This window comes from Oryctolagus cuniculus, chromosome 9 (assembly GCF_051225735.1).
Source record: "Oryctolagus cuniculus isolate XC-2025 breed Fujian yellow rabbit chromosome 9, ASM5122573v1, whole genome shotgun sequence".
Classification (NCBI taxonomy): Eukaryota; Metazoa; Chordata; class Mammalia; order Lagomorpha; family Leporidae; genus Oryctolagus; species Oryctolagus cuniculus.
Window position 1 is genome coordinate 53049304 of NC_142875.1, and position 24996 is coordinate 53074299.

General features: G+C 37.1%; 1 protein-coding gene across 7 annotated transcripts in view; it reads left to right on the plus strand.

The window, feature by feature from the left end:
• DIAPH3 (diaphanous related formin 3) overlaps positions 1-24996 on the plus strand; it is a 544053-nt gene that overhangs the window by 369949 nt on the left and 149108 nt on the right. For all 7 annotated transcript variants that reach the window (XM_051850009.3, XM_051850008.3, XM_089303626.1 and 4 more), the window contains one exon: positions 2275-2410. In XM_051850009.3, coding sequence (XP_051705969.3) covers positions 2275-2410 — 136 coding nt within the window. The remainder of the gene's footprint in view (positions 1-2274; positions 2411-24996) is intronic.

Here is a 24996-nt window from a genome sequence, read left to right on the forward strand (position 1 = left end):
TTTATACATCCTAGAGAGTAATTTTGACTTTTTTGACCCAATAGAATACTAAAAGGGTGTGGGAATTATATCTGGTGTTAGATCTATTAAACAGTTTAAATGAAAATACATGTATATATATACACTGAAAGTAGAAAGTTCATATGAGAAAATTTTATACTTTAATAAGATTCATAGTAAACTACGATATATTTATCAATGGCAGATTTCTCTTAATCATTTCCTTCAAGCAGAAAATATGGCTTTGATTCCTAAATATTTGCTCATCTTTCTTTTCATTACAATCTACTCTTCCTACCCCTCCTTCTTTTCGTGTGGGACATGGGTACGCCTGCACATGTAAGTTCACGCAGGTGTACACACTTGGCTTTGAACTCATGCTTATTTTGTCTTTTGTGATGACTTTTCCTACCTCCGTATTTTTTTTTTTTTTAGGCAGCTATTGTCTCTGTGCTGACTCTAAACATATGTGATAATATAAAGCATCACAGTGCAAAAAACACCATAGCTAGCTTTGAAATCTTGCAACACACTTCCTCTTACTATTTTAATTATGGTGATCATGTACTTAACCATTCTGTGCTAGAATGGGGAAAGCTTGATCCAATTTGCGATTTACATTGTCTGTTAAAGCATTTAGTATTGCAGCTGATATCTCCTAGCTTAGCATTAATAATTAGTGTTAATGTATGTCAGAAACTGTGGATAATGTCAAAGTTTGCCTACAGGCAGGTTATCAAATTGACCGCCCACAGTTTCATGGATGCTGGTAAAAGAAACAAGACTGGATCACAGTCAAGAAATAGTTTATTACAGCAATAGCAGTAGCTAGGGTGATCAAGATTTTAGCTTCCAGGACCAGATAATACCTGCATTCATAGCGGTATGTGTTACCAGAAAGGAGTCTTGGACTGCCAGACTCAGTCTTCTGTAAGTAGTTAGGCTGCCTAACTTTTGCCCCTGTGTATCACTATGGATGGTAAACAAAGCCATTGGCCTAGGAGGGAAGCAGTTATCCTGCAAGACTGTTCATTATTCAGTTCTTTGTTTAAAATTGTATTTTAATTTTAATTTTTAATTCATTTTTAACAGATTCAACCTGATTTGTAGATAAAAAATACTAAGAACATAATGCTATCACCTTCCTCCCTCTCCTCCTCCTCTCTCTTCCCTCTTTTCAGTTTTTCACATATTTTTAGTTTATATTACAGTAAAAGGCTTGATGTTTCACCATATAAGATGTTAAACAAATAAAAAACAATGTTTGAAAGATAGTTTGAAACAAGTGCTTGATTGATGTTTTTATCTTAGAGTACTGAATCTCACACTTCGCTGCTTGAAAATCTTCAGTTATTTTCCAGTACCCTTAAAAGAAAGCAACCTCTCTCTTGTTGGCCCAGAAACCTTAAATGATTATACGTCACCATACTTCCTTGCCCTCATCTTACCAATATGTTGGCCCTTTTGTCTCTCAAACCCGCCAGTAGCTTTGTATTTGCACCTCCCTCTGCCTGGTATATTCTTCCCTGAGATCGTCACTTAGCTAGCTCCTTGACAAGATTCAGCTTAAATTAGAAAATTAGTTGTTTTTTTTTTTTCAGTGCCAGCACACAGCAGGCATTTATTTATTTGTTTTTCTCAGAAACCTTTTATTTAAGGAATACAAACTGTGTGTATATCATAAATACAACTGTAGGAACAGTAATTCTTTCCACCATACCCACCCTCCCAACCACACTCCCACCCCTCTTCCTCTTCCCTCTCCTTTTCCCATTCTTATTTTTAACTAAGATGTATTTTCAGTTAACTTTATATACATATGATTAAGTAGAGTTCAACAAATAGTATGAAGTACCCATCATAAGATTTCAGCTTTTTTCTATCATTTTTCCAGTGCTGGATAATTTGCTAGGTAAAAAAAGTATAATACAGTTACTAGATACTATTTTGAAAATGTATATGGAAAATTTTTGATTTATGAGTTAAATGCTTTCTTGTTAGTTTCTGTCTCCTTTCTAACTTTTAGTTAGTTACTTCCACTAAGATGCAGATATTTTAAACAAAACAGTCACAACTTTAGATACACGGTATATTTTACCAGGGTTGATGTACATCATTTAAAAGACTGTGCTACTAATATAAGTACTAACAGTCATCTAAAAGACATTTAATTGTGGTTCTGCATTGAGTGTAATTTTCGATTGACAGTTTTCCAGTTTCTTATTGAATCAAGATGATTAAAATTAATTATTTTTCAAAATTTATTTGTAATAGCAAGCAGTAAAGGAGAACATCAAAAAAAGAGAAGCAGAGGAAAAAGAAAAACGTGCCAGAATAGCTAAGGAATTAGCAGAGAAAGAAAGACTTGAACGCCAGCAAAAGAAAAAACGCTTACTGGAGATAAAGACTGGTAAGTACTATCAACTTTGTTTCTTGAACATTGTACTCCAAAGACAGGGGGTTGAAGGTGATAGAAAGGAAACTGGTTATATCAAAAAGACTTAAGAACCATACCAACCAATTGAAAAATATATTGAACTTGAGTGCATTCATTCCAATCCCAATAAATGCCTGTGGAAAATAGCAATGTGAAAAATTTGAATACTTTTTTCTCATAGACATGACAGTATCATTATCAATATATTCCAAGGTATCTTTTAGAAATTCATAATGAAATTTTACATACAAAGGTCATGATATGCAGGGTTTAAGTCAAAATAATTTTATGTGGCTGGGAAGTAGTGAGCTTATAGATGAAATCAAATTGGCTATAAATGCGAATTGCTAATGTTGGGTATCAGGTACTTGGGATGGAAGGGTATGTTCAGTATACCATTTTATCTGCTTTTGTATATTTCTACATTATCTTTAATAAAAAGTCTTTGGGAAAAAATAGAAAAGAAGAAATTTTAAATTGCTCTTTTGCAGAAGCATGTACACATATATTTTATAAAGCAAAAAGGCAACACTTAGAAGCAAAAGAATTAGGTAAATTGTACTTATATTTTTACCTCCTGAAAATTCTAGTTCTTCCGTCTCCAGGTCACTAAGGATTGCAGAAAGCTTTAATTAAAATTCATCAGCTTCACTGCTAAATCACCATAGTTTACAACTCAGGGTTGCAAATTCACCTAAGGTTTCCCCTGGGATAGACAGAGATGCCTACTTCGCCTTCGTTACCTTCACTTTTACAGGCATATTTTATGTTTAATAAAGCAAACTGAGTACCTTAATGCATTGCACTTGTTTTTCCCTGGGAAGAAAAATCTAAGCACAATTTCTTCTTTATTACGCTTGAAATTCAGGCAGCATTCTCAGGAATATCTTAAAGTGTTAACAAAAATGAAGATCAGGTTTCATTACTAATTTTTAAAATATGCTTCTGGAGTTAATTTGAAATTAATGTATTACTTACTAATTTATGGAACATCCTGGAATTTGAACATTAGCTCTTTTAGTGTTGGCTAAAGAGTTGTTTAGATGAGTTACTGGCTGACACATTGGCTGTATTGTTGTTGATTGTTTCCCAGAGCCCATCACACAGAACCTCTTAGGAATTCTGTTACATTGATTTGAGAAGTTGAAACTCAATAGGCTGCAAAAATCATAATCAAACTTCCAATATACTCTTAGTAATGTTTTAATTTAAATTTATTTCTCCTGAAGTTTTCTTAAGAGTAACTTTATTTTATCTCATTTCAGTTTAAACAATACTTTGAGATTTACTGCTAAACATCTCAAAAGTAGAACATTAAAAGACCATTGCCTCTATTCTGCCTATACATAGAATCACTGTTAATATTGTCCTAGCAGTTTTAAATTTTTGTACCTTTCAATAATAACTGTGATTCTAGGGAATACACAAATTAGTATCTCTATTTTGTTTAATGTTATAAATGTTTCATATTTTTCATAACCTATTTTTAATTTTGTAATTTTTATTATCTGTGTTAGCAACCCATCAGATATGCAGTATCTAACTTGCATTAGTCAGTAATAAAGTCATAGAGCTTTAGGTAGTTCCAGCTTTTCAATGTGACAAATGTTTATCCATTAATAATTTAAAATGTGGAGCTGACATTATGGTGTGCAGATTAAACCGCAGCCTGCAGCACTGGCATCCCATGTGGGTTCTGGTTTGAGTCCTGGCTGCTCCACTTTCTGATCCAACTCCCTGCTAGTACACCTGGGGAACCAGTGGAAAGTGACTCAAGCCCCTGGGCTCCTGGGCCCCTGCACCCATGTGGGAGACCTGGAAGAGGCTCCTGGCTTCTGGCTTCAATCTAGTCCAGTCTTGGATGTTGCAGCCATTTTTGGAGTGGTAGATCTCTCTTTCTATCTGTAACTCTACCTTTCAAATAAATAAATAAATCTTCAAAAATAATATAATTTAAAATGGGTAATTATTTTATTATGGTATAGAAGAAAAAGAGAAATATTTTTAAGACTTATGATGCATATTGCTAAATTCTTCAAGTGTTCTTCTAATTGCCCCATTTTCAACAGTGGGCTATTATTGTGCCTTGGTGAAGTCAATCTCTTAAGTATTTTGCTTGTTAAATAGATTTTTTAAAGTCTTGTTTTATCTTAATTTGTATTTCCTTGCTGTGAAAGTTGCAAAGTATCTAAGTATTTATAGTTATTTGTATTTCCTGTGCTGTAAATTGTGTTGTCTTAGTCTTATTATTTTATACATTAGATTATTACTCATTCATATTTACTTTTTAAATGTTTTTTCCAATTTGGATTTTTATTTTTGTATTTTCATATATGTTTAAGTATTTTATTTTATTCTGTTATGTGTTGTCTTTTGTGATTTTTTTTTTTTTCTGTTACCTTTAAGTTTAGAAAGTCATCCTCTCACCAGTTTCTTAACAACTTTCTTCCCTTGCTGGTCCACACTCAAAATGCCTGCAATAACCAACCGGGGCAAGGCATAAGCCTGCAGCCTGGAATTTGGTCTGGGAGTCTCACATGGAGGATAGGAACCACCATCTGCTGCCATACAGTGTGTACATTAGCGGGAAGAGGACATAAAGTAGAGCCAGGATCTCTGATATGGGATGTAGTTCCTAGCTAACCACTGCCCAACTACCTACTTCCTCAGGCCACTTTTTATTGTTTTTTTTATTCATCAACAAATGCTTTTTTTTAAAGCTGGGATTACAGTGATCAATAAGAATAAACAATATCCCTGCTGTGGTGAAGCTCAAAATTCTAATGAATTTATCAGATAACCAAATATATAAGGTAATTTCAGATGCTTTATATGAAATAAGACAGAATATTAAAATGGAGCCTGGCTAAGGGTGGTTGTGGTGGCGAAAAATTTAGTCTTAGAACTAAGGTAAATATTAATAGATACCAAATTTCTTAATTTAAAATATTCATAAATATCATCAGAAATTGATAGAATTTATAAGCAATGTATTTCCAGATAAGTAGATGTATGTCTGTGGCTAATGTAGTATATATTTTTTAAACAAACTTCTGTAAGGATCAGCTAAAATTTTTTTCTTGCAGGTGTTATATTTTAGTCTACAGCATTGTACAACTCAACTCTTTATTAGAAACTTTGAGTCTGACTTTCCTAGTCTTTAGAAAAAGTGAAAAAATATAGAAGGGCGAATTATTGAATATATATTAGTTTTTTGTTATCTCTCTGGACCAAGAACTTTTTGTTTTATCTTATTTTTGTATGTAGGACACACACCCTAGAATGATAGAGGAACTGAAAAATCTTCACATAGCTCTGCCAAAAATCCACAGGGAGCTTCTTTCCATATATTTTCCTGACTTTAGCATTTCTACCATGCAAATAAGAACTGAGTTTTTTCAGATGTTCAAATTCTTGCATCACTCCCTGAGGTAGTAGAGTAAATTAAATCCCTATTCTTCCTTACCCATCATAAATCATTACTTGCCCTTAGCAAGGGAGCAGGCAACTGTTTTCAAATCTACTATTGTTTATTATCACTATCATTTCAGAATATAATTTTTGTTAATAGAAAGAAAATAAAGATAAAATGATGGGCTAACTTTTACCAAGAAGAAAGATGAAACATTAAAATCCTTTTCAGCAAAAAATTAAGAAAACACAGAATCTCATATCATGTTAGAGCGCTAAGAGGTCATTTTTCTCATTTTTGTTTTCCTTAATACTGATGAGCCTGGAGGTCTCATAAACATTCAAATGTACAGTTATTTCTGTTGAATGATTTGCTGTTGTGTTGAATAAACAAGCAGATTACATTTTCATGATGTCTTTATTTTTTGGTATGTGAATTTTGAATGACTTGTCTAAAGCTAATGTTTACATTTATATTACTTTAATTTAGAAAATATCTAAGTGTTATACAGCTTATATAGAAGCTAGTAAGTATAAACAGTAGTACTTACTTAAAGAGCATAGCAATCCTTATGTGTAATCATTTCTTTTCAGACAAATAGTAATAGTGGTTTTATGTGATTATGTACAACTTTTTCCAAACTCCATTTCTATTTCTGAATCATGGAAACAAATAGGGCATTTGATAATAGAATTCAAATATTATGCTTTAAGACTTCCTGACTATGTAAGTTGATTCACATAATTTTTAAATAGCACATCAGAATGGCCTTGAAATGGACCCAGTGTTGTATAATTATGTTTTGTGAGGGAAGTAAATAAGAGTTTATTTAATGGAGCAATAAAAACTATATGAGCAGCTCCTATATTTTAGTCTTTAGGTTACAATTTGTCTATTATTTATTAGACTTAAATGTCTCATTTGGTGCAACTTCAGTCTATTAAATAAAGAGATAATTAGCTTTTAGAAATCCGTTGTTTACCCACATGGCCAAAACTGCTCCTTTGTTTTCCATTCTGTAATTTAGAATAACTGAGCAATTAGGCCTCCATTTTAGAGGAAATGCATATTACATAAATACTACTTGGGAATGTCTCTGCCAATCTCAATAGATATGCAATTAATGGGTGTACTCGCTTTCATAAAGGCTTTGACAATTATCTTGTCCTCCACAGATATCATAAAACTTAGATTATTTTCCATAATTGCACATATTCTACTTTTTTGCAGTAATGCTTTCAATTTTCTAGTGTTATTGGCAACTGATGCATATAAATAAGCCAATAGTTTTTTTTTTTAAATAATTTCTCTAGAATGGTAGAACAAATTAAATGACATTGGTTTGAATATATTTCTCTCTTTCCCCCATCTTTTATAGAACTGTAATAATAAGAGCAACAACATTTGTTGATCACATATTATTAGCCAGCTTTTGCAGATGTTTATTATTGTATGCAATGTTTATCACAAACTAATGAGAATATTTTTATCATCAAATTTATTTGTTCATAACCATAGATTTAGCAAGCTTTGAAGCCAGTGCCTATGTCTTCTTACTGGAGGTCATATTTTTAGCCACTGATGATTGAACCATAGTTCAGGAAGAAGGGGCTAGAATGATTATTAGTAATTCATGGCTGGCCATGGGCTATACCTATATAGATGGAAGTTGGAGACTATCTTTCCTGAAACCTTGAGTGGCTATGACAACTCTCTCTTTGATATCTTGCCTTTGATTTGAGACCAAATGTTGCTTACCTTTGCATTTGGAAGTTTGAGGAAGATTGCCAAAGTTAAGGATGCTTCCTTCCTCTGGTTCAAATTTCATCTTGATTGTTCTCATTGTCCTAAATTTTTTTTTATATTCCAAGGACAAGGAGGAAACAATAGCATCACACCTCTGCATTTGATTGGGGATTCTTCAATGGAGTAGTAATTCTGGGCCCCATAAAGCAGCCAGAGCTCAATCAACAGTTCTGAGGAGGGTGGAAATATCTTTAGTCCTTTCAATGTTGGACCCAGAATAGACATTAAAGAACTGCTGAATTTGTAGTATTCTAGATTTTAGAAGTTGCACAAACACTGAGTGAGCTTAACTCAAGAAGTGGTGCCCATGGGGCCAGCACTGTGGTGTAGTGGGTAAAGCCGCCGCCGGCATCCCATATGGGCTCTGGTTCAAGACCTGGCTGCTCCACTTCCAATCCAGCCCTCTGCTATGGCCTTGGAAAGCAGTAGAAGATGGCCCAAGTCATTGGGCCCCTGGACCCACGTGGCAGACCTGGAAGAAGCTCCTAGCTCCTGGCTTCGGATTGGCATGGCTCCGGCCATTGCAGCCAATTGGGGAATGAACTAGCAGATGGAAGACATCTCTCTCTCTGCCTCTCCTTCCATCTCTGTGTAATTCTAACTTTCAAATAAATAAATCTTTTTTTTTTTTTTTGACAGAGAGTCAGAGAGAAAGGTCTCCCCTTTCCGTTGGTTCACCCCCAAATGGCCGCCACAGCTGCCACACTGCCAGGAGCTATGTGCTTTCTCCTGGTCTCCTATGTGGGTGCAGGGCCCAAGTGCTTGGGCCATCCTCCACTGCCTTCCCTGGCCACAGCAGAGCTGGACTGGAAGAGGAGCAACTGGGACTAGAACCTGGGGTGCCGATGCTGCAGGCAGAGGATTAGGCAAGTGAACCACAGCACTGGCCAAAATAAATAAATCTTTAAAAAAAAAAAAAAGTGGTGCCCTGAGATACCTCTTCTGCCTCCACCAATTCTACTTTCTAACTTTTTTTTTTCTTCTGATGTTATTAAGAAACCGAAATTGTATTCTGCGAATGATGTCAGGGGACATCTGGTGGGAATTTTTTCCAAGGGTCTCTCTAGCCATTTAGGTATATAGGTGGTCCTTTATGCATAGGAGTCTTTTTCACTGGCATAGCACAGCTTCATTTATGAGAACTCAGAAGCCAACTTTGTGTGCACTAACATAAATCTCTGTGTAGTCATGGAAGATTCACACCATCCTCTGTCCTTTCCAAGAGGCCCAGAAAAGACCCCAGGAGGCTCTCAGACTTCTCTTATACAACATATCTGGAAACAGTGATTTTTTTTTCTTTTCTCTTCTCTCCTTTTCTTTTTTGATTTTATTTCTTGAAAGTTATCTAGGTCACTCTTTGTTAACATTCTTTGTAACACATCCTTATGCTAACTTGTTTATGGCTCACCCAATATTTATAAACCATTTTCAAAGTGTTTTCATTGCCCTTTTTATGAGTATTATATGATTGTAGCTACATGTGAAGTAGAAAATAAACTCCAATTTTTGTTTATATTTGCTTTAAAATAAAAGATAAAATGTAGGCTATCATAAACTTTATTTAGGGCAGAATAACTCAAATGCTTATAATGTAACATGGATATTTCTGGGAGTTGTACTAAAGAAATCTTTATAACACTTCTTCATAATTTTTTTCCTATTACCCAACACTGTTTATTTTCTAGGGAAAAAGTCATACTAATCAATTATTTTGATCTTATCACAATGTGGAGGGCTGTATAAGTTTGATATCTTTTTGTGCAACACTGAATATTCCTTAGCTAACTCTCTCCCCTAATTAGTGGTTACTTACTCAGTATGCACTTTCCAAAGTAACAAGTTGTTGTTAAATTCTTCTAATTTTGCTAATTCTTGGTGTTTATTCTTTATTTGCTAATTCTTGGTAATTATTTTTTGACTTCTTTTTTGGTTCTGCAAATAGAAAATTGGGTTGTTGTGTGTTTTCTGAATTATGCCTAAATTTATCCATGTCTTAAGAAAATTTTCCCATATATATTATCTAGTATATATATCCTTGATCCTTATGTGAAGGACTTCGGAGATCTCCAGTTGTTTCAGATGCATAGAAAGACAGGCTTTTAACCTGGATGGCACTTTTATAGATGTCTCATCTATCACTTTTAAAAAAAGAATATGTATTTATATTATATTGCATATAATGTATATAATTAACATATGATAAAATATATTAACATGGGCTAGTCCTGCAGCTCACTTGGCTAATCTTCCACCTGCGGCACCGGCACCTGGGTCCTACTCCCGGTTGGGGCACCGGATTCTGTCCCGGTTGCTCCTCTTCCATTCCAGCTCTCTGCTGTGGCCCGGGAAGGCAGTGGAGGATGGCCCAAGTGCTTGGGCCCTGCACCCGCATGGAGACCAGGAGGAAGCACCTGGCTCCTGGCTTTGACCAGCGCAGCACGCCGGCCGTAGGGGCCATTTGGTGGGTGAACAAATGGAAGGAGGACCTTTCTCTCTGTCTCTCTCTCTCTCACTGTCTAACTCTGCCTGTCAAAAAAAAAAGCTTTAAAAAATATATTAATATGATATATATTATAGTTGAAAAAGAAGTGAAATTGATACCATTACTAAAGCCTGATGTTTATTGGTGCCAATCAAAAAATGCTAAACACCAATCGGACAAAGTTGCAATAAAAACAGGATTGCTTTCACACCTAAATCCACAGATATGTCCACAAGTCCTTTTGCAATTCATAACTACAAAATGCCCTGAAACCAGAAGTTACATGACCTTAGTCCAAACCCACTAAACATTAATTTTTACCCAAACTGACAAAAGATCCCATCAAATATAAATATACATGCTGTAGACATAGTAAGGGGATGCTACCCCAGTTTTCACTGAATATGTTAAGATTTTAGAGCACATAGACCTTTTTTACATTATCAAGAGTCATAAAAATTCTAAATTCTGAAACATATCTGACTGTAGCCATTGTGGATGGGAGACTGTGAATTTATAGTTCCATGACTTCTCTGTTTCTGTGAAGCTGTTTCTATCATCCATTCTTCCTTAGGTACAATCATTCTTCTCTGAATTTCTGTATTTGAAAAAATTATTTTTAAGTTTATTTGAAAGGGGGAAGAAGAGGGAAAGTTCTTCCATCTGCTAGTTCGTTCTCCAATTCCCTGCAATAGGTTAGGGTGCCTCAGGCCGAAGCCGAGAGTTCAGAACTCCATCTGGGTCTCAGGAACCCAAGTACTTGAATCATTACCTGCTGCCTTCCAGGGCATGCATTAGCAGGAAGCTGGATGCAAACGGAGTAGCCTGGATTCAAACTAGGTACTCAGAAATGGGATGGGGGCATCCTAAGTTGCAGCTTACCCACTGCACCACACTGTTACCTCCGGATCTATTTCTGCTGTGCGCTTTGCCATAGATACTTTTCCACTAATTCTTAACTGGATGAATGCTATCAAATATCTTTAAGTACAATTCTTGCATCCTCCAAAATATCTTCTCTGAATTATTTGTATATTATATTAAATATTCTGTTTCTTATAATCTCACCATGTATGGGCTATTTGTGCTGATTTCATTTGTTTTATTCTAAATGATGCTAATAGGATTACATTGTTTAAGATCATGTCCTTATACATTCTGTATCTCATAGGACCAACCATAGTGTAGAAGCACATTTGATGAAATTTGTCCAAGGATTGATAACATTTCTTTCATTTTGTGTTTGTTTAGCATACTGATATTTTGGTGAAAAGTAAAAATATAGATCAGTTTATAAACCCAGAGTCAAATTACCCTGTACCTCTTTTTATACATAAAAATGTATGAGAAAATAGCCACACCTACTGCATTACATATTGCCTATGACTGCCTTTGTGTGTGTAGCTCATTTGTGCAGCACAAAAGGCATTTTTCCCACACAACCTGAAGTAGTTGCTCTCTGGCCCATTGTAGAAAACATTTGGTGACTTCTGTCATGGATTAAGAAGTCCTAGACTCTGTATTCTCTTATGTTTAATATACAAACAAACCTATAACATTTTGTTTATCTTCCTGTAGTAAAATGCAAAGCATTTGCAAAAAGACCAATTTGTGTGGAAAAATCAAGAACTACCAGTTAAATGAGTAAAAATGTTAAACAAGATGATAATTGTTAAGAAAAAATATTTAATCACAATTCTAACTTCAAAGCCTTATCTGATTCTGAGATTCTGTTAATATGGAGTAGAAAATTGTGCAGCTGGAACTGCTGAAATGCTAGCAGGCATTTGGGCAGCTGATTGTTTCAGAAACCAGCTTGAGCACAACCAATGCGCTTTTATCCCTTTATTCCAGCTTGCACTCCTCAGTGTTTCTGTACTATTGTTTGTATATCTTTTGAGATGAAAATATCAGCATGTCAGAAGGGCACAGGGTGTAGCCAGGTTTTTATTTCTTTATCCATAGGCTGGCCCTCTCCTATTTTTTGTCATTCTAAAATTAACTCATGTCCCATTTTCCTATATATAATACACCTATAAAAGTTCATATTGAGCAATAAATATACCACTTATGGTAACTTTGACATTAATATTATGTCACTGAAACACTTGCAGAGTCAAAAATGTGGGTCTTAATGGGTTAAATCCTTAGAGTTGACAGAGATTTGTTTTGCTAGTGCTAAACTTGATCATGAAGGTTGCTCAAAGTCTAAAGTGATTATCTCCAAGAAGGAAAAAAGAACTCAGTAGTATTTGGCTTTTGTTGATATAAAGTGATGAATAAATATACCCCAGGGCAGACTGGGTAAATTAAGCAGAAAAATTGAATATTTACATGCTACTTGTAAATGGTATAAATAGGCATTAGTGTTTAGATAAAATTAGACATTATTTTGTAATAGGATTTTAAAATATTGTTTCCTGGATGGCTTCCTTCCTCAGATACCCAATATTCTTCAAGAAAATTAGAAGTAACATAATATTAACAGAGTTAACATTGAGGGCAGCTTTAATACAGGCTAGAATGCCCCAAGGCAGGAAGAATATGACAGACTTGTGTAGTAACAGAAAATAGATAACTGACTGTTCTTGGACCAAGCAATTCTTTGGAGACCATTGTCTGACTAGAATGAATTGTCACCATAGAACATTCAATAATAATTATCATTAATGGTTAGAACTGACAGTGGTTTTAGTTCAGTATAATCTTTGGATGCTTATTTTTAAACTATTAGTGCCATTCAGGCAGGAACTCTTGCAAATTAGAAACATTCTGTGCAAATTAGTGCTGAATCAGAAGTTCCGTCATCAACTTTGAAGAGTGTTCTATAAAAGACCACTGCTTTAGGAAGCTGCTTACATTCCCTTTAAAGTCATTCCAACTCTGATTCCCTGACTGGCATTGAGTTAGAAAATTCTAAATGTGTGCTAATACCTCTTTTTAATTTCTCTACAAAGTAGTTTTGAGTGTTATAAAGTCAAGAAGATTGTTTACTGGGGATAAAAAAAAGTTGATTTTAATTCAATGGACAAAAACTAAGAAATCACCTCTTGCATTCAAGTTATGTTTTAGAAGTACTGATCCTTCTAGTGCTTTTTGCATTGATGATTTCTGGTTTCCAGTGGAGTTTCTCAATGAAAATTAGATTGTAATTTCTGATGGATTCTATACTTTTCAAAACAATTTTGTCCTCTATTATTTATTTCGGTGTTCTGGGCCAGTGATGCTTTGTTTGGATGATGTAAAAAAAAAAAAAAAAAAAGCAGTGGTTTTGAGAGTACTCAGTCATTATTTCTGGAATGTATAGAACATTTTATGTCATTAAATACTATATAAGTCTATTAAATGTTTTAACAGATGATCCTGTCATTTTGCTGTGATTCTGTTGCTTGTACTCTGTAATTTTGGCTTTAGTAGATGAAAATATTTGCTAAAATAATTGGAAATACTTTCATCCTTGAAAAAAGATGCTTGTGTTCTCCCTCCCCATAGAGTGAAACATTTAGAAATCTTTTCCATGGGATATTCGAAGAAACATGGAACTTGCATTTTTACCAAGTTGTAATTGGTTCTACTATTTCAACACTTGAGGGTGTCCAGCATTGCAATCTGAGGAAATGCTATTTCCTAAATCATGGTGTCTGAAGAGATTGAGCACAAAATGTTATGATGTTATATTTGGAAGCACTGAGGGCAGTTAAAGACAGATTTGTTCTCTGCTTAGAAAATACTAGAGGAGCTCAAATGATATCCAGCTTTGTTCAGAACTTCTATACTTATGTTGTGGGAATCTTCAAGAAAGTTGTTTTCAAATCTTTCCTCTCCCCATGAGAAAATTTCCACTTTACATTTGATACCATCCTATTTCCAAAGCATTGTATTTTTTAAGATTTATTTTATTTATTTGAAAGTCTGAGCTACACAGAGGGAGGGAGATAGAGAGAGGTCCTCTATCCAATGGTTCACTCCCAAATTGTCCGCAACAGCTGGAGCTGCACCAATCCGAAGCTAGGAGCCAGGAACCAGGAGCTTCCTCTGGGTCTCCCACGTGGGTGCAGGGGCACAAAGACTTGGGCCATCTTCCACTGCCCTCCCAGGCCATAGCAGAGAGCTGGATCAGAAGTGAATCTTGAACCGGTGCCCCATGGGATGCTGGTGCTTCAGGCCAGGGTGTTAACCCGCTGCACCACAGTGCTGGCCCTAGCATTCCATTTTGATATCACAGAAATAGAATACTGGTTCAAGAATCATTCAACACTAGTGACAGATAAGGAAAGGGGAAAATATCTCCAACAGTATTTACTATTCTTAGAATCTGAGGACCCCATTGAGATATAAAATTTCCCACGTGAATATTACAACCTGGCTTACATAGGCCTCTGTAGGTGTGATGTGCATGTGCATGGAAGAATGTCCATGCATACACATTTGCATATACTTTTAGCCAACTTCAATATGAAGTCATTTGATTCTGAAAGTCAGAGGTTTTGCGAAATTATTGTATTCTTTCTAGAAATTATCAGATGTCTTTTTGAAATAAATGTTTATTTCATTTCAGTAATTAGACACTCCATATTAATCTTTTATGGAAAAAAGAGGAAATGACATGAAACATTTACCATATATTAGTGGTTTTTAAATGATATTTCTATTAGTTTTCTGATATGGCTATGAAATTTACTTCTTATTATATGTGAAGCACAAAGATACCAGTGTTTCTTGATCTTATAAAACTAAAACTCTTTTATACCAAATTATCCATGTTTAAAAAATAAACCTTTAGAGTAAGCTGCTGTTTCTAAGATAGCATCTTTCCATAGCAGGTGTTCAATAAGCACTTTTAAAATATTTATGGCATTCATGTTTGTGGGACAAAAATTCCTCAATTGTACATGTTCTATTTATGGAGATCTACTTAAAATAAACTGGTCCAATTCTAGAATAAGATATGACATGTGTCAAGTTTGGTTTATGTGCTATTATAGTTTTTGTAACAAATTGGAGTTGCATAATCATGACAGCAAACTCAGGTGTGGTAAGATGTAACTCTTTATTTAGTTGCATGTTAATCTGCCACAGTTATTAATTTGGAATTCCCTTCCTCACTCTAGCTTCTTTCTTCTGCATTAGATGGGTCTCAAGTCTGACAATTGGCTTGTGGCACCCTTCTAAGTATATGCATTCTTCTTCCTTGTTCAGTTCTGTCTAGGTCTGAAATGGCCCTGGCCCCTTTACCCTGACATAGTTTCTGCTGTCTATTTGGCTAAAGTTGGTGGCTGTTTTGATCTTAAATGGTAACTTGAGAGATCCCTTAGATTTTTCTTGGGTCCTTCCTCAGCTCCCTAATATTGGTGATTCTTAAAATAATCAATTGAACTTACACTTTTTCTCTCCTACCTCTTTTTTCTTTTTTCTTTCTTTTTTTTGTTTATTTGACAGGTAGAGTTATAGACAGTGAGAGAGACAGAGAGAAAGGTCTTCTTTCCATTGGTTCAATCCCAAATGGCTACTACGGCTGGTGTTGCATCGATCTGAAGCCAGGAGCCAGGTGCTTCTTCCTGGTCTCCTAGGCAGGTGCAGGGGCCCAAGCACTTGGGCCATCCTCCACTGTCCTCCCGGGCCATTGCAGAGAGCTGGACTGGAAGAGGAGCAACTGGGACTAGAACCTGGTGCCCATATGGGATGCCAGCACCACAGGTGGAGGATTAACCAAATGAGCCATGGCGCCCACCCCTGCTACCTCTTTTTTCTTTTCAAGGTTTATTATTTTTTTTTTTTATTTGAGAGGCTGAGTTACAGACAGAGGGAGAAACACAGTGAACCATCTGCTGGTTCACTTCCCAAATGGCTATAATGGTAGGAGCTGAGTTGATTCGAAGCCTGGAGCTTCTTCTGCATCTCCCACATGGGTGCATGGACCCAAGTTCTTGGGCTATCTTCCACTGCAGTCCCTAGTCATTAGCAGAGAGCTGGACCAGAAGAGAAGCAGCCAGGGCACGAACTGGCACTAATATGGGATGCCAGTGCTGCAGGCGGTGGCTCAGCCTACTATGCCACAGTGCCAGCCTTTTATTCCTCCTTGGCCCAGGACCATAGGCCCTGATCCAACTACAGCACTCAGCTTCTTGTGGGTGCTTCTAACTTTCTTGTGCCTAGACTTTTTCCCTGGTCACCTGCCACAGATGCAAGACACATCTGTAGGAAGCACTCTCAACAGTTGTGCATGTTTGACACAAGTCACTTCCACTCTTTGTGATTCCACAGGAAGCTTGATGCTATATAGATCATTTCTTCCTAGAAAATGGAGTATAGAGTTCCTCTCCTGCATGTAATGTCACTTCCAATCTCTCCCCTACCAGATAGGGGCATCTTTTCCCTAAAAATGTACGCACTCATGCTATGTGGGTAGTTTCTGTACACAGTAAGAACATACAGTGAAATGATGGGTTCCAAGCCTGCAAAGCCAATGGGCTGAGTAAATTAAGACTCGATGGCAGGAAATTTACTTTTCAACCAACAATAAGCTCAGAATGATGTGTGGGAAGAGATGAGGCTAGCCTGAAAGTCTGGAGTAGTGAGTATGCTTTGGATTTTTGCTTCATACTGTAGGCACTCTCCAGAGGCATTCAACAGGGCAGTGGTATGGTTTGCTTTTAAATAGATGGCTCTGTGGCAAAGACGCAGATGGAACACAGAATGTAGGGAGACTAGAAAGAGTTACATTAACTACGAGACTGCTACGCTCTTGCTAACAGATGGATGTGAAAGGCCTGAAGAAGGATGTACTAAGAAAGAGAAAACAGGATGAATTTTAAAGGCAGATGAATTTCCCAGAATGGGCCAGCAATAGGGTATGAAATTTAACTGCCCATTAACAGCTTCTCTCATCGAGGCAAATGAAAACCAACTCCTTTGTTAACAAAGATAGCTTGGACATATTTTGTAATTCGACTAACCAAGAATCTCTGGAAACAAATCTTGTTTAGCTTCTGAGGATAAACTGGAAGTGACCTTGTCCTTGAGAAGTTGGTTGAAGCTTGGGGTTTAAGCACGGCAATGGGAGAGAATGTATCCCATTATCCTCTTGAATTAAATCAAGTCAATTTCTCTCTTTCAGCTAAAACCAGCCCACAAATTCAGTTCCAAGACTGTGGCATTCTCATGTTCAAACTTGCTCTTAGGTCATGTTGTAGTAGTATTTGGTGACTTTTTGTTATTTAAGTACTCACAACCCCTTATTTAACATTTTGAAAAACATTCCCAAGGCTCCCATATGATTTGCTTTTTTGGTTATTAAATGAGAAAAAATTATAAAAATGGATATTAGCATGCCTTCTTTATTAATAGAATTATTTATTACTATAATGGTGGAAAAATTATATCAAAACTTGCCTTCATTAACAAATATTTATTTATCACATATTATGTCATGGTACTTTCTTGGGCATTGAGAATATAGGAGGAAACCAAATAAGGAAACAGCTCTGCCCTTGTGCCTTATATTCTGGCAGGAGACAGATGATATTTAATGTAAATATATACTGCTGACAGTCCACAGATTGCAAGAACAAAGGCAGGGAGAGAAGATAGTCACTGTGGAAAGAAGTGACCTTTTAGATTGTCTAGTTTACTTAATTTACCAAAATTCTCAACACCATGGACAGTGCCGTATACTCTCTGAATCCAAGAGGTATTGTGAAAGAAATGCTCCAGCTCAGGAGAGGGGAACTGGGATTTCATCCCCTACTCTACCAGTAGCTAAGTAGTAATAGCAGGACGTTTAACTTCTCAAGGCGTAATTCTCCTCATCTCCAATATAAGTTTACTCATAACTTGGAAAAATTCCATCTCTATTCTGTAAATTAATTTTTAAATTAAAAAAAAAAGTCTTGCTAGTGACTAAGCAATCAATTTTGCTTAACCCTCTATTCAATCTTTCTATGCCACTATGCTCTGTTACAATATAAGCCTTGTTTTAAGACACATCTCATCAGAGAGTAAATATAAATTTCTCTTTATATGTAGTACATTTTTACATTTGATTTGTCTATAACACTTATTTATAACATTTATTTTAAGGTTGCCAATTTTGAATAGTTTCCCCACAGTTTTGATCAGTGAAAAAAAGACGTGCTTAGAAAAAGTTACTAGTGTGGGCAACCTAGGGAAATATACGGCTGGATATATGTGTTTGTTGATAGGCAAACCTTTTTATCAATGAATCATATTATATGAATTACTAGTTTGCTATCTATGGTCTTTATTTTCTGAATGGAATGTTCCTTATATGTATGTAGCACAAAAATGAAAGTGCCATATATGTTACAGAATCAGTTGACCTTTCTGCAGATTGACAACTTCTCATTTTTTCCGACACTCAATACACACTTCAGTCTATTAAGAACAGAACTCATTAACATGCACAAACTAGCAGCCTGATCTAGTTAGAATGCATCTTTAATGTGTGACATGTTCAGTGTAGTATAACTACTTACTCTTGTCATAAAAGGTAGAGTGGCCTCTGGTGATCAACAAGGTTCTGGGATCAATCTAACCTGGAAAAAATCTTTATCCGTAACAACTGTCATTAGAGATGACTAGCATTTCACTAATTAGCTCACCATTTACAAGCCATAAGCTTCTCACAGATGGTAGATGTTTATAAACACCCACAGATGTGTGTGCAGCTGACTCTCAGTTATCCGCAGGAATAGGGGACAGAGATAATTTAGATTCACTTACAGTACAAACCCCTCATTTCAGCTAGCTTCAGTCTTCTTTCTCTTTGGACTTTTTACCACAGCTGTTAATGAAGTAGCAAATTAACTAATCTAATTTCAACTTCTCCTCTTATTGATGCTCATACCCCCTGATGAAAGTACTAATATGTACAAATGTGGTCACAAGATGGCTGGCAAGAGGCTGACAATGATAAGCACAAGCTTAGATGAATATACTGCACAGCAGAGAATTATATGCTTATTGCTGTGTGTCTAGTGAGAAGTCTCAAGTTGTGCAGCCATAGAAAACAGCCCACTTCAAGAATGTTACACCTAAATCTCCTGGGCAGAGGAGAACAGCTCCCTAAATTCTAGAGAAAGATGATACCATTTTCCTTAGCAGTCTGATCCTGTGTTAATCATTTTTTTTCAGATGCTTCAAATTTATTCTTAATTGTTCATTGTAATGTCAGCCGGTCTACTCTCTCATGCTAAATGAAGATGAAGAAAAGTAGCCATACCTGGAGCACCATGGTTACTTCTTCATCTTACTGGCCTAAAGAATCATGGGGCTTGCTCTTCTCTCATAGGTTTTTTTTTTTTTTTTTCTTTTTCTTTTTTTTTTTTTTTTTCCATAGGTTGTTAATCTAAAACTTTCGTTCATTCTCCTTTGTGCAGTTGTCCAGGCAGGTTTAAAGGCAATATTTGTAGCACAGAGCAAGGAGCCATGTGGATGTAAGTGAAGCCCCCAGGCCATTTACAGAGTGAACTCTAAAGGGCAACCATTGTATTTCCTAGTGACCTACTGTGTCTTCCCAGACTGAGCACTCACAAGTTAACACAAGTTGTTTTCCAGAGTTTCTTTACTTGATGAACATTTCTTTAATTCAGTTTATGGAAAAGAAAATTTAACTTTTCTTAAAAAAGTTTATTTGAAAAGCAGAGTTACAGAAGGAGAGACAGAGAAAGAAATCTTCCATCCACTGATTCACTCCCCAAAAGGCCACAATGGCTGGGACTGGGCCAGCCAAAGCAAGGAGCTTGGAACTCCAGGTCTCCAAAGTGGGTGGCAGGGGTCTGTCCAAGTACTTGGACCACCCTTTGCTGCCTTCCCAGGTGCATTAGCAGGCAGCTTATCAGGAGTGGGAGAAGTGGGTCTGGAACTCACGCTCATATAGAATGCTGGTGTCACAATGGGCTGCTTAACCCCTGTACACAATGCCAGTCTTACTCAATTAATCTTTATGGTTTGAGTAGGATTGGGCTCCTGAACTCAGACCATTAAACGCTAGTCTTGGGTTAATGGTGCTGAGTAGGTGAAGCTTAATCCTATTATGGTGTTTGGGAGGTGGGTCTAGTTGGAGATTTATATGCCTTTGAACACCATGCCCTGTCAAGGTAGTTCTCATAAGAATTTTGGTTATCAGTGCAGAGTTGGGCTTAGCTACCCTCTATGTTTCCTGGTTCACTATGTGACCCTTCCATCTCGCATGCTCTGCCATTTACATCCTGGTGCCTGTCCAAACTTGGACTGGCGAGCTCCTGCGAGCTAGATAAACTCCATTTCTGTATAAGTATCCTGAAGCAGGTATTTAGTGGAAAAAAATTGACTAATATAGGTGGCGACCAAAGTTAGTGTTAACTACTTCTGTGGAAGAAGAGTGTGGTACTAAAGAAAGAAGTCTTGCACCACTGGAGTTGTCCAACAGATCTGTAACTCTTCAAATAAGTGATACTTTTTTCACTGAAGGGAGTTAGTAAGTGCTAGCTGGTTATATGAGAATTCTACTGACGTTTCCCTGATAAGAAAAATGAGAACTCAGTGAAGGTGCAGAAATCTTTCTATACATATTTAGTTCCAACAGTTGTTAAAAATCACTCTGAGGCTTTTGACTTGAACAGTTGGTATTAATCACTGAGATAAGGGAGGAAGAGGTTTGGTGAAAACTGTCATGAATTCAAGTTTATATATTTTGCATTTGAAATATCTATAGGATGTTCAAGTTACTTTGTATACTGAGTGATTGGGTAGAGGCTAGTGTAACCTACTCAACCCCATTTGCCTGAGATTCTCCTTGTTTTAGCACTGGAAGTCCTATGGTCTAGTAAACCCCATAGTCTTTTGCAAATCAGGATGATTGGTCACCCATGTTGGTGCTCAGAAGTAGAATATATGCTAGTAGTTTAAACTTGGGAATTCTTAGCATGCTAGACCATGGGAATGAATAGATTACTCCAATGAAGACTGTGACAAAAGGTGAAAAGCTGGGCAGATTTAGAAGTGCAGGTGGGGCCGGCACTGTGGCACAGTGGGTTAAGCTGCAAACTGCAATGCCAGCATCCCACATGGGCAATGGTTCAAGTCCTGGCTGCTCCATTTCCAATCCCGCTCCCTGCTAATGTGTCTGGGAAAGCAATGGAGGATGACCCAAGTACTTGGGCCCCTGCACCCGTGTGGGAGACCCAGAAGAAGCTCCTTTTCTCAATGTGGTCCAGTCTTGGCTGTTGCGGCCAACTGGGGAGTGAACCAGCAGTAAAAAGTTTCTCTCTGTCTTCACGTCTCCCTCTCTCTCTGTAACTTGCCTTCAAATAAATAAATCATTTGAAAAACAAAAACAAGTGAAAAAGCGAAGTGCCAGAATGGGATCTTGAAAAGTAGTGACCATGTAGCAGGAAAACCAAGAAATTCTGGTGCTGTGAAGTCCAAGGAAGACAGCGTGTCAGAGAGAAGGGGTACTCAACAAATGCTGCCAAGAAATCTATGTTTCACCGTACTGACCATTGTCCCACTGAATTGAGCTTAAAATAGAACTAAACGGTATTGATATATGAATATGGGCATGACCCTGAGATACAAGAAAAGGGTAACAACTAGAGGGAACATGGAGAGCAAGAGAGGGCAAGGCAGGTGTTTTGAATTTTAAAATGCAGTTAGGATTGAATGAAGAGAGGAGCTGAGGAGGAATTGATTGATTACCAGTACAGTGAGGTCCTGGGTGCAGTAGGCAGGTGTGTGAAGGAATAGGATGCCCCTGCAATTAGAGGAGATTGTATTGGTAAGCAACATGTCCCACCACTGTGACGGGTGAGGAGGAAGAAGGTTTGGGCCCAAATGCGGATACACTTGTGGGTTTGATGACATGAAGCTAAAGCTGTCATCAAGTGGTTTCTGGTTTCTCTCTGAAATAGATGAAGAAGTGTGCATGTCTGGGAGGGAACTGTGGAATCATGGATGCAGCCCCTAGGAGGAGCTTGTGCGAGAGCCTTTTGGTGAAACAGGAGTGCTGAATAGCAGCAGGAATCCAGTTAAGGCAGCATGTCCTAGTCCTGATTCTACAGTCCATGCACATTCACCATGCTTGCTGAGGTATAGTTCCAAAAGTTGGAAGTTGAGGTTATAGTTCACTAGGCGTCTGGGAAGGGAAGACAATGAGGTAAAAAAACAGACAGAAAAATATGGTCAGAGTAGTGACCCAGAGTCTAAACTGTTTAGCAAGGATGTGAAGACAGTGAGGCCGGGCTCTGGACATTTCCATGGGTAGATGGCAAGTAGAGGCTGTGGGAAGAGAGGACTGAGAAGGACAGGGTCAGAGAATGGTCGTATGAACTTAAGTTATTAGAAGTAAAACAGATCTGGGTTGTGACAAGATTTCAAATGATGGCCAGGGGAGAGGGTTCCGCAAAGAAGAGAAAAGGGACTGGTCCCTGGAGTTGAGATCAAGAAATTAGTTGTTCACATGAAACCAGATTTACACAGGATGATGGCAGGACTCAGCTGTCATTGTCTCATGACAATGCTCTGAATGACAGAGTAGACATTTGCATGATAAGATTATGTGGAACCAGAGAGATGGCAGTGGTGTAACCAAGTGATGTGTACAAAGGAAAGTGCTTTCTACCAGATGGGGAAAAGTGATTTTCTGATGCAGCAGCAAAGATCAGAGAGAAAACGAACAAGTACTCCCTGTCTTCCACTTACTTTAGGCACATGAGATTTAAGGGGATAAGCAACCTATCTAGAAGGGTACAGCAGAGACCATCCTCTGGTTTCCGAGAAGAGCCACTTGCAATTAACAAGGTCTGCTGAAGTAGCAGAGAGGTTGTTGATACCAGTTATGCTGGAAGAAATGTGCAGAGAGATCAGGAGGACATACTCATGTCTTAGGCAGTGGAAACAAAGACTGATAGTGATGGTGGCTTAGCTAACTTCCTGATCTTAAACCAATGACAGAGGTCAGCAGTGCATGGGCTATAGGGAGGATCCATAAGCCACTGCAGACCAGGCTGATTGTACTCTTTCCAAATAATTCTAGTCTCAGAAGGGGAATGTCTCTGGTCTGGACATTAAAGGTATTGTCAGGTTCTGGGCTAGGCATCTTACTCTGGTTAATTTGAGAAGACCTCATCTGTGCAGGTTGATGCAGTTCCTTGCTATGTAAGTTATTATCACTTTGGGCTTGAAGGTGTTTTCCTAAAACGTGTTTCAGTATAAATCAACAAAACTAAGGATCTGAATATTTCTCAGTTTTCATGCTATCATTTTATCAAGAAAAACTTATAGTAGAATGAGCTTTAAAATCAAAAAAATACAGTTTCGAATTTCTCTTTTGCTACCTACCCATTGTGGGGCATTGGACACATTCTTTTATGTATTTGAGCTCCAGGTAACCTGAATTTTAAATGGGTCAGATAATAGCTGCTTTTCACAAGATGAGTGATAATTAAATTTTAAAATCTAGGTAAAATGGTCTACACACACCCTAGCAGACAGCCATTCAAATTGATAGTTCCTAGTGTGTCTTAATTCATATTTAGATTTCTTTATCTCATATATTCCTTATTTTCTAAATAAAACTGTTCTCAAATTTACCTAATATCAGCTATTATGTTGGGGCTTCTGTATTCATTTTGTCAGCTCTGGTAATCTGGTGTATGTGTGGTTAGAATCTTCCATTGTTCTCTTGAGAGGGTTTAGCACATTTTTGCCTCCAGTTTTTTTGCAATTATTAACGAGTTCATAGAAAGTTCAGTTGTCTCCAGTTTTCATTTCTGTTATTTGCCTGCTTCTGAAGCTTATGTCAATTCCTTTCTCTCCTCACTTTCCACTCAGATTCACCTAATTGTCCTTAAAATTCCTTTCTTTCAAAAATACATTGCTCTTTTTTGATTAGGATTTTTAAATTTCTTCAGTTTGTAATGCTCATGTGATGATTTCTGCATCTGAGAAAAGGATGGGGAGGAAACATTGTATTTGGGCAGAATAAATCTGTATTTCTCTTTTGAAATGAAACCAAAGAATGAATGCTTATATTACTTTGAACAAAAAGATCATATTAGAAATGAACCAAGAACTTCTGATGGTAGAATTACTTCATTTGGGCAACATTGAGAGCATTGAGGTGGGCTTTATCTTAGAACATTCTTAACACCCAAAATGCTAATACGTAAATTTCCACTGTTTATCATGATACCAAGGGTTCCTCTATTTTAAATTACAGATAAAACATGTATTTCAAAATGTATGTGCAAGTACAGATATGAAAGGGTAACCCTTGAAGTTATCACTGGGCAGTCACAACAGTAAGTGTGACCTCCACTGCCTTGTGTCAAACCATTTCACAGCACCCTGCTTTGTTTCTTTACAACACTGGTCACACAGGTAGTTGCTAATTATGTGTTGAAACCACCCTTGGACTTAAGTCCCATGGGATCTGCGGCTGGGCCTGGCCCAGTGCCTAACACTTAGTGCTGGGTGCTTAAACTGCACACTTTATAGTTTTATATTTCTACTGCTTGAACAACACAGTATGAATATTCTGTCAGCACCTCAAATCAATTCATCTAAAACCTAACTTTATCATGTTCCACATAAAACCTGATTTTCATGTTCTCATTTTGGGTTAATGATACCACCATTTTCCCAGTCACCCAGGCTTGACACCTTCACACTATGCCAGCTTTAATCATAGTGAAGTACGGTTTTGATTATTTCACACCTTTCAAAAACATTCCATGGCAGTTCCTCAGCCTTGAATGCACGCTCGCACAGCCTGCTTTCCTGACCTTATCTTTCCCTTCCTCCAGTGTGCGCCATATGCTGCTGTCAGAGCATGACTGCTGTGGCCCCTCTGGGCCCCAT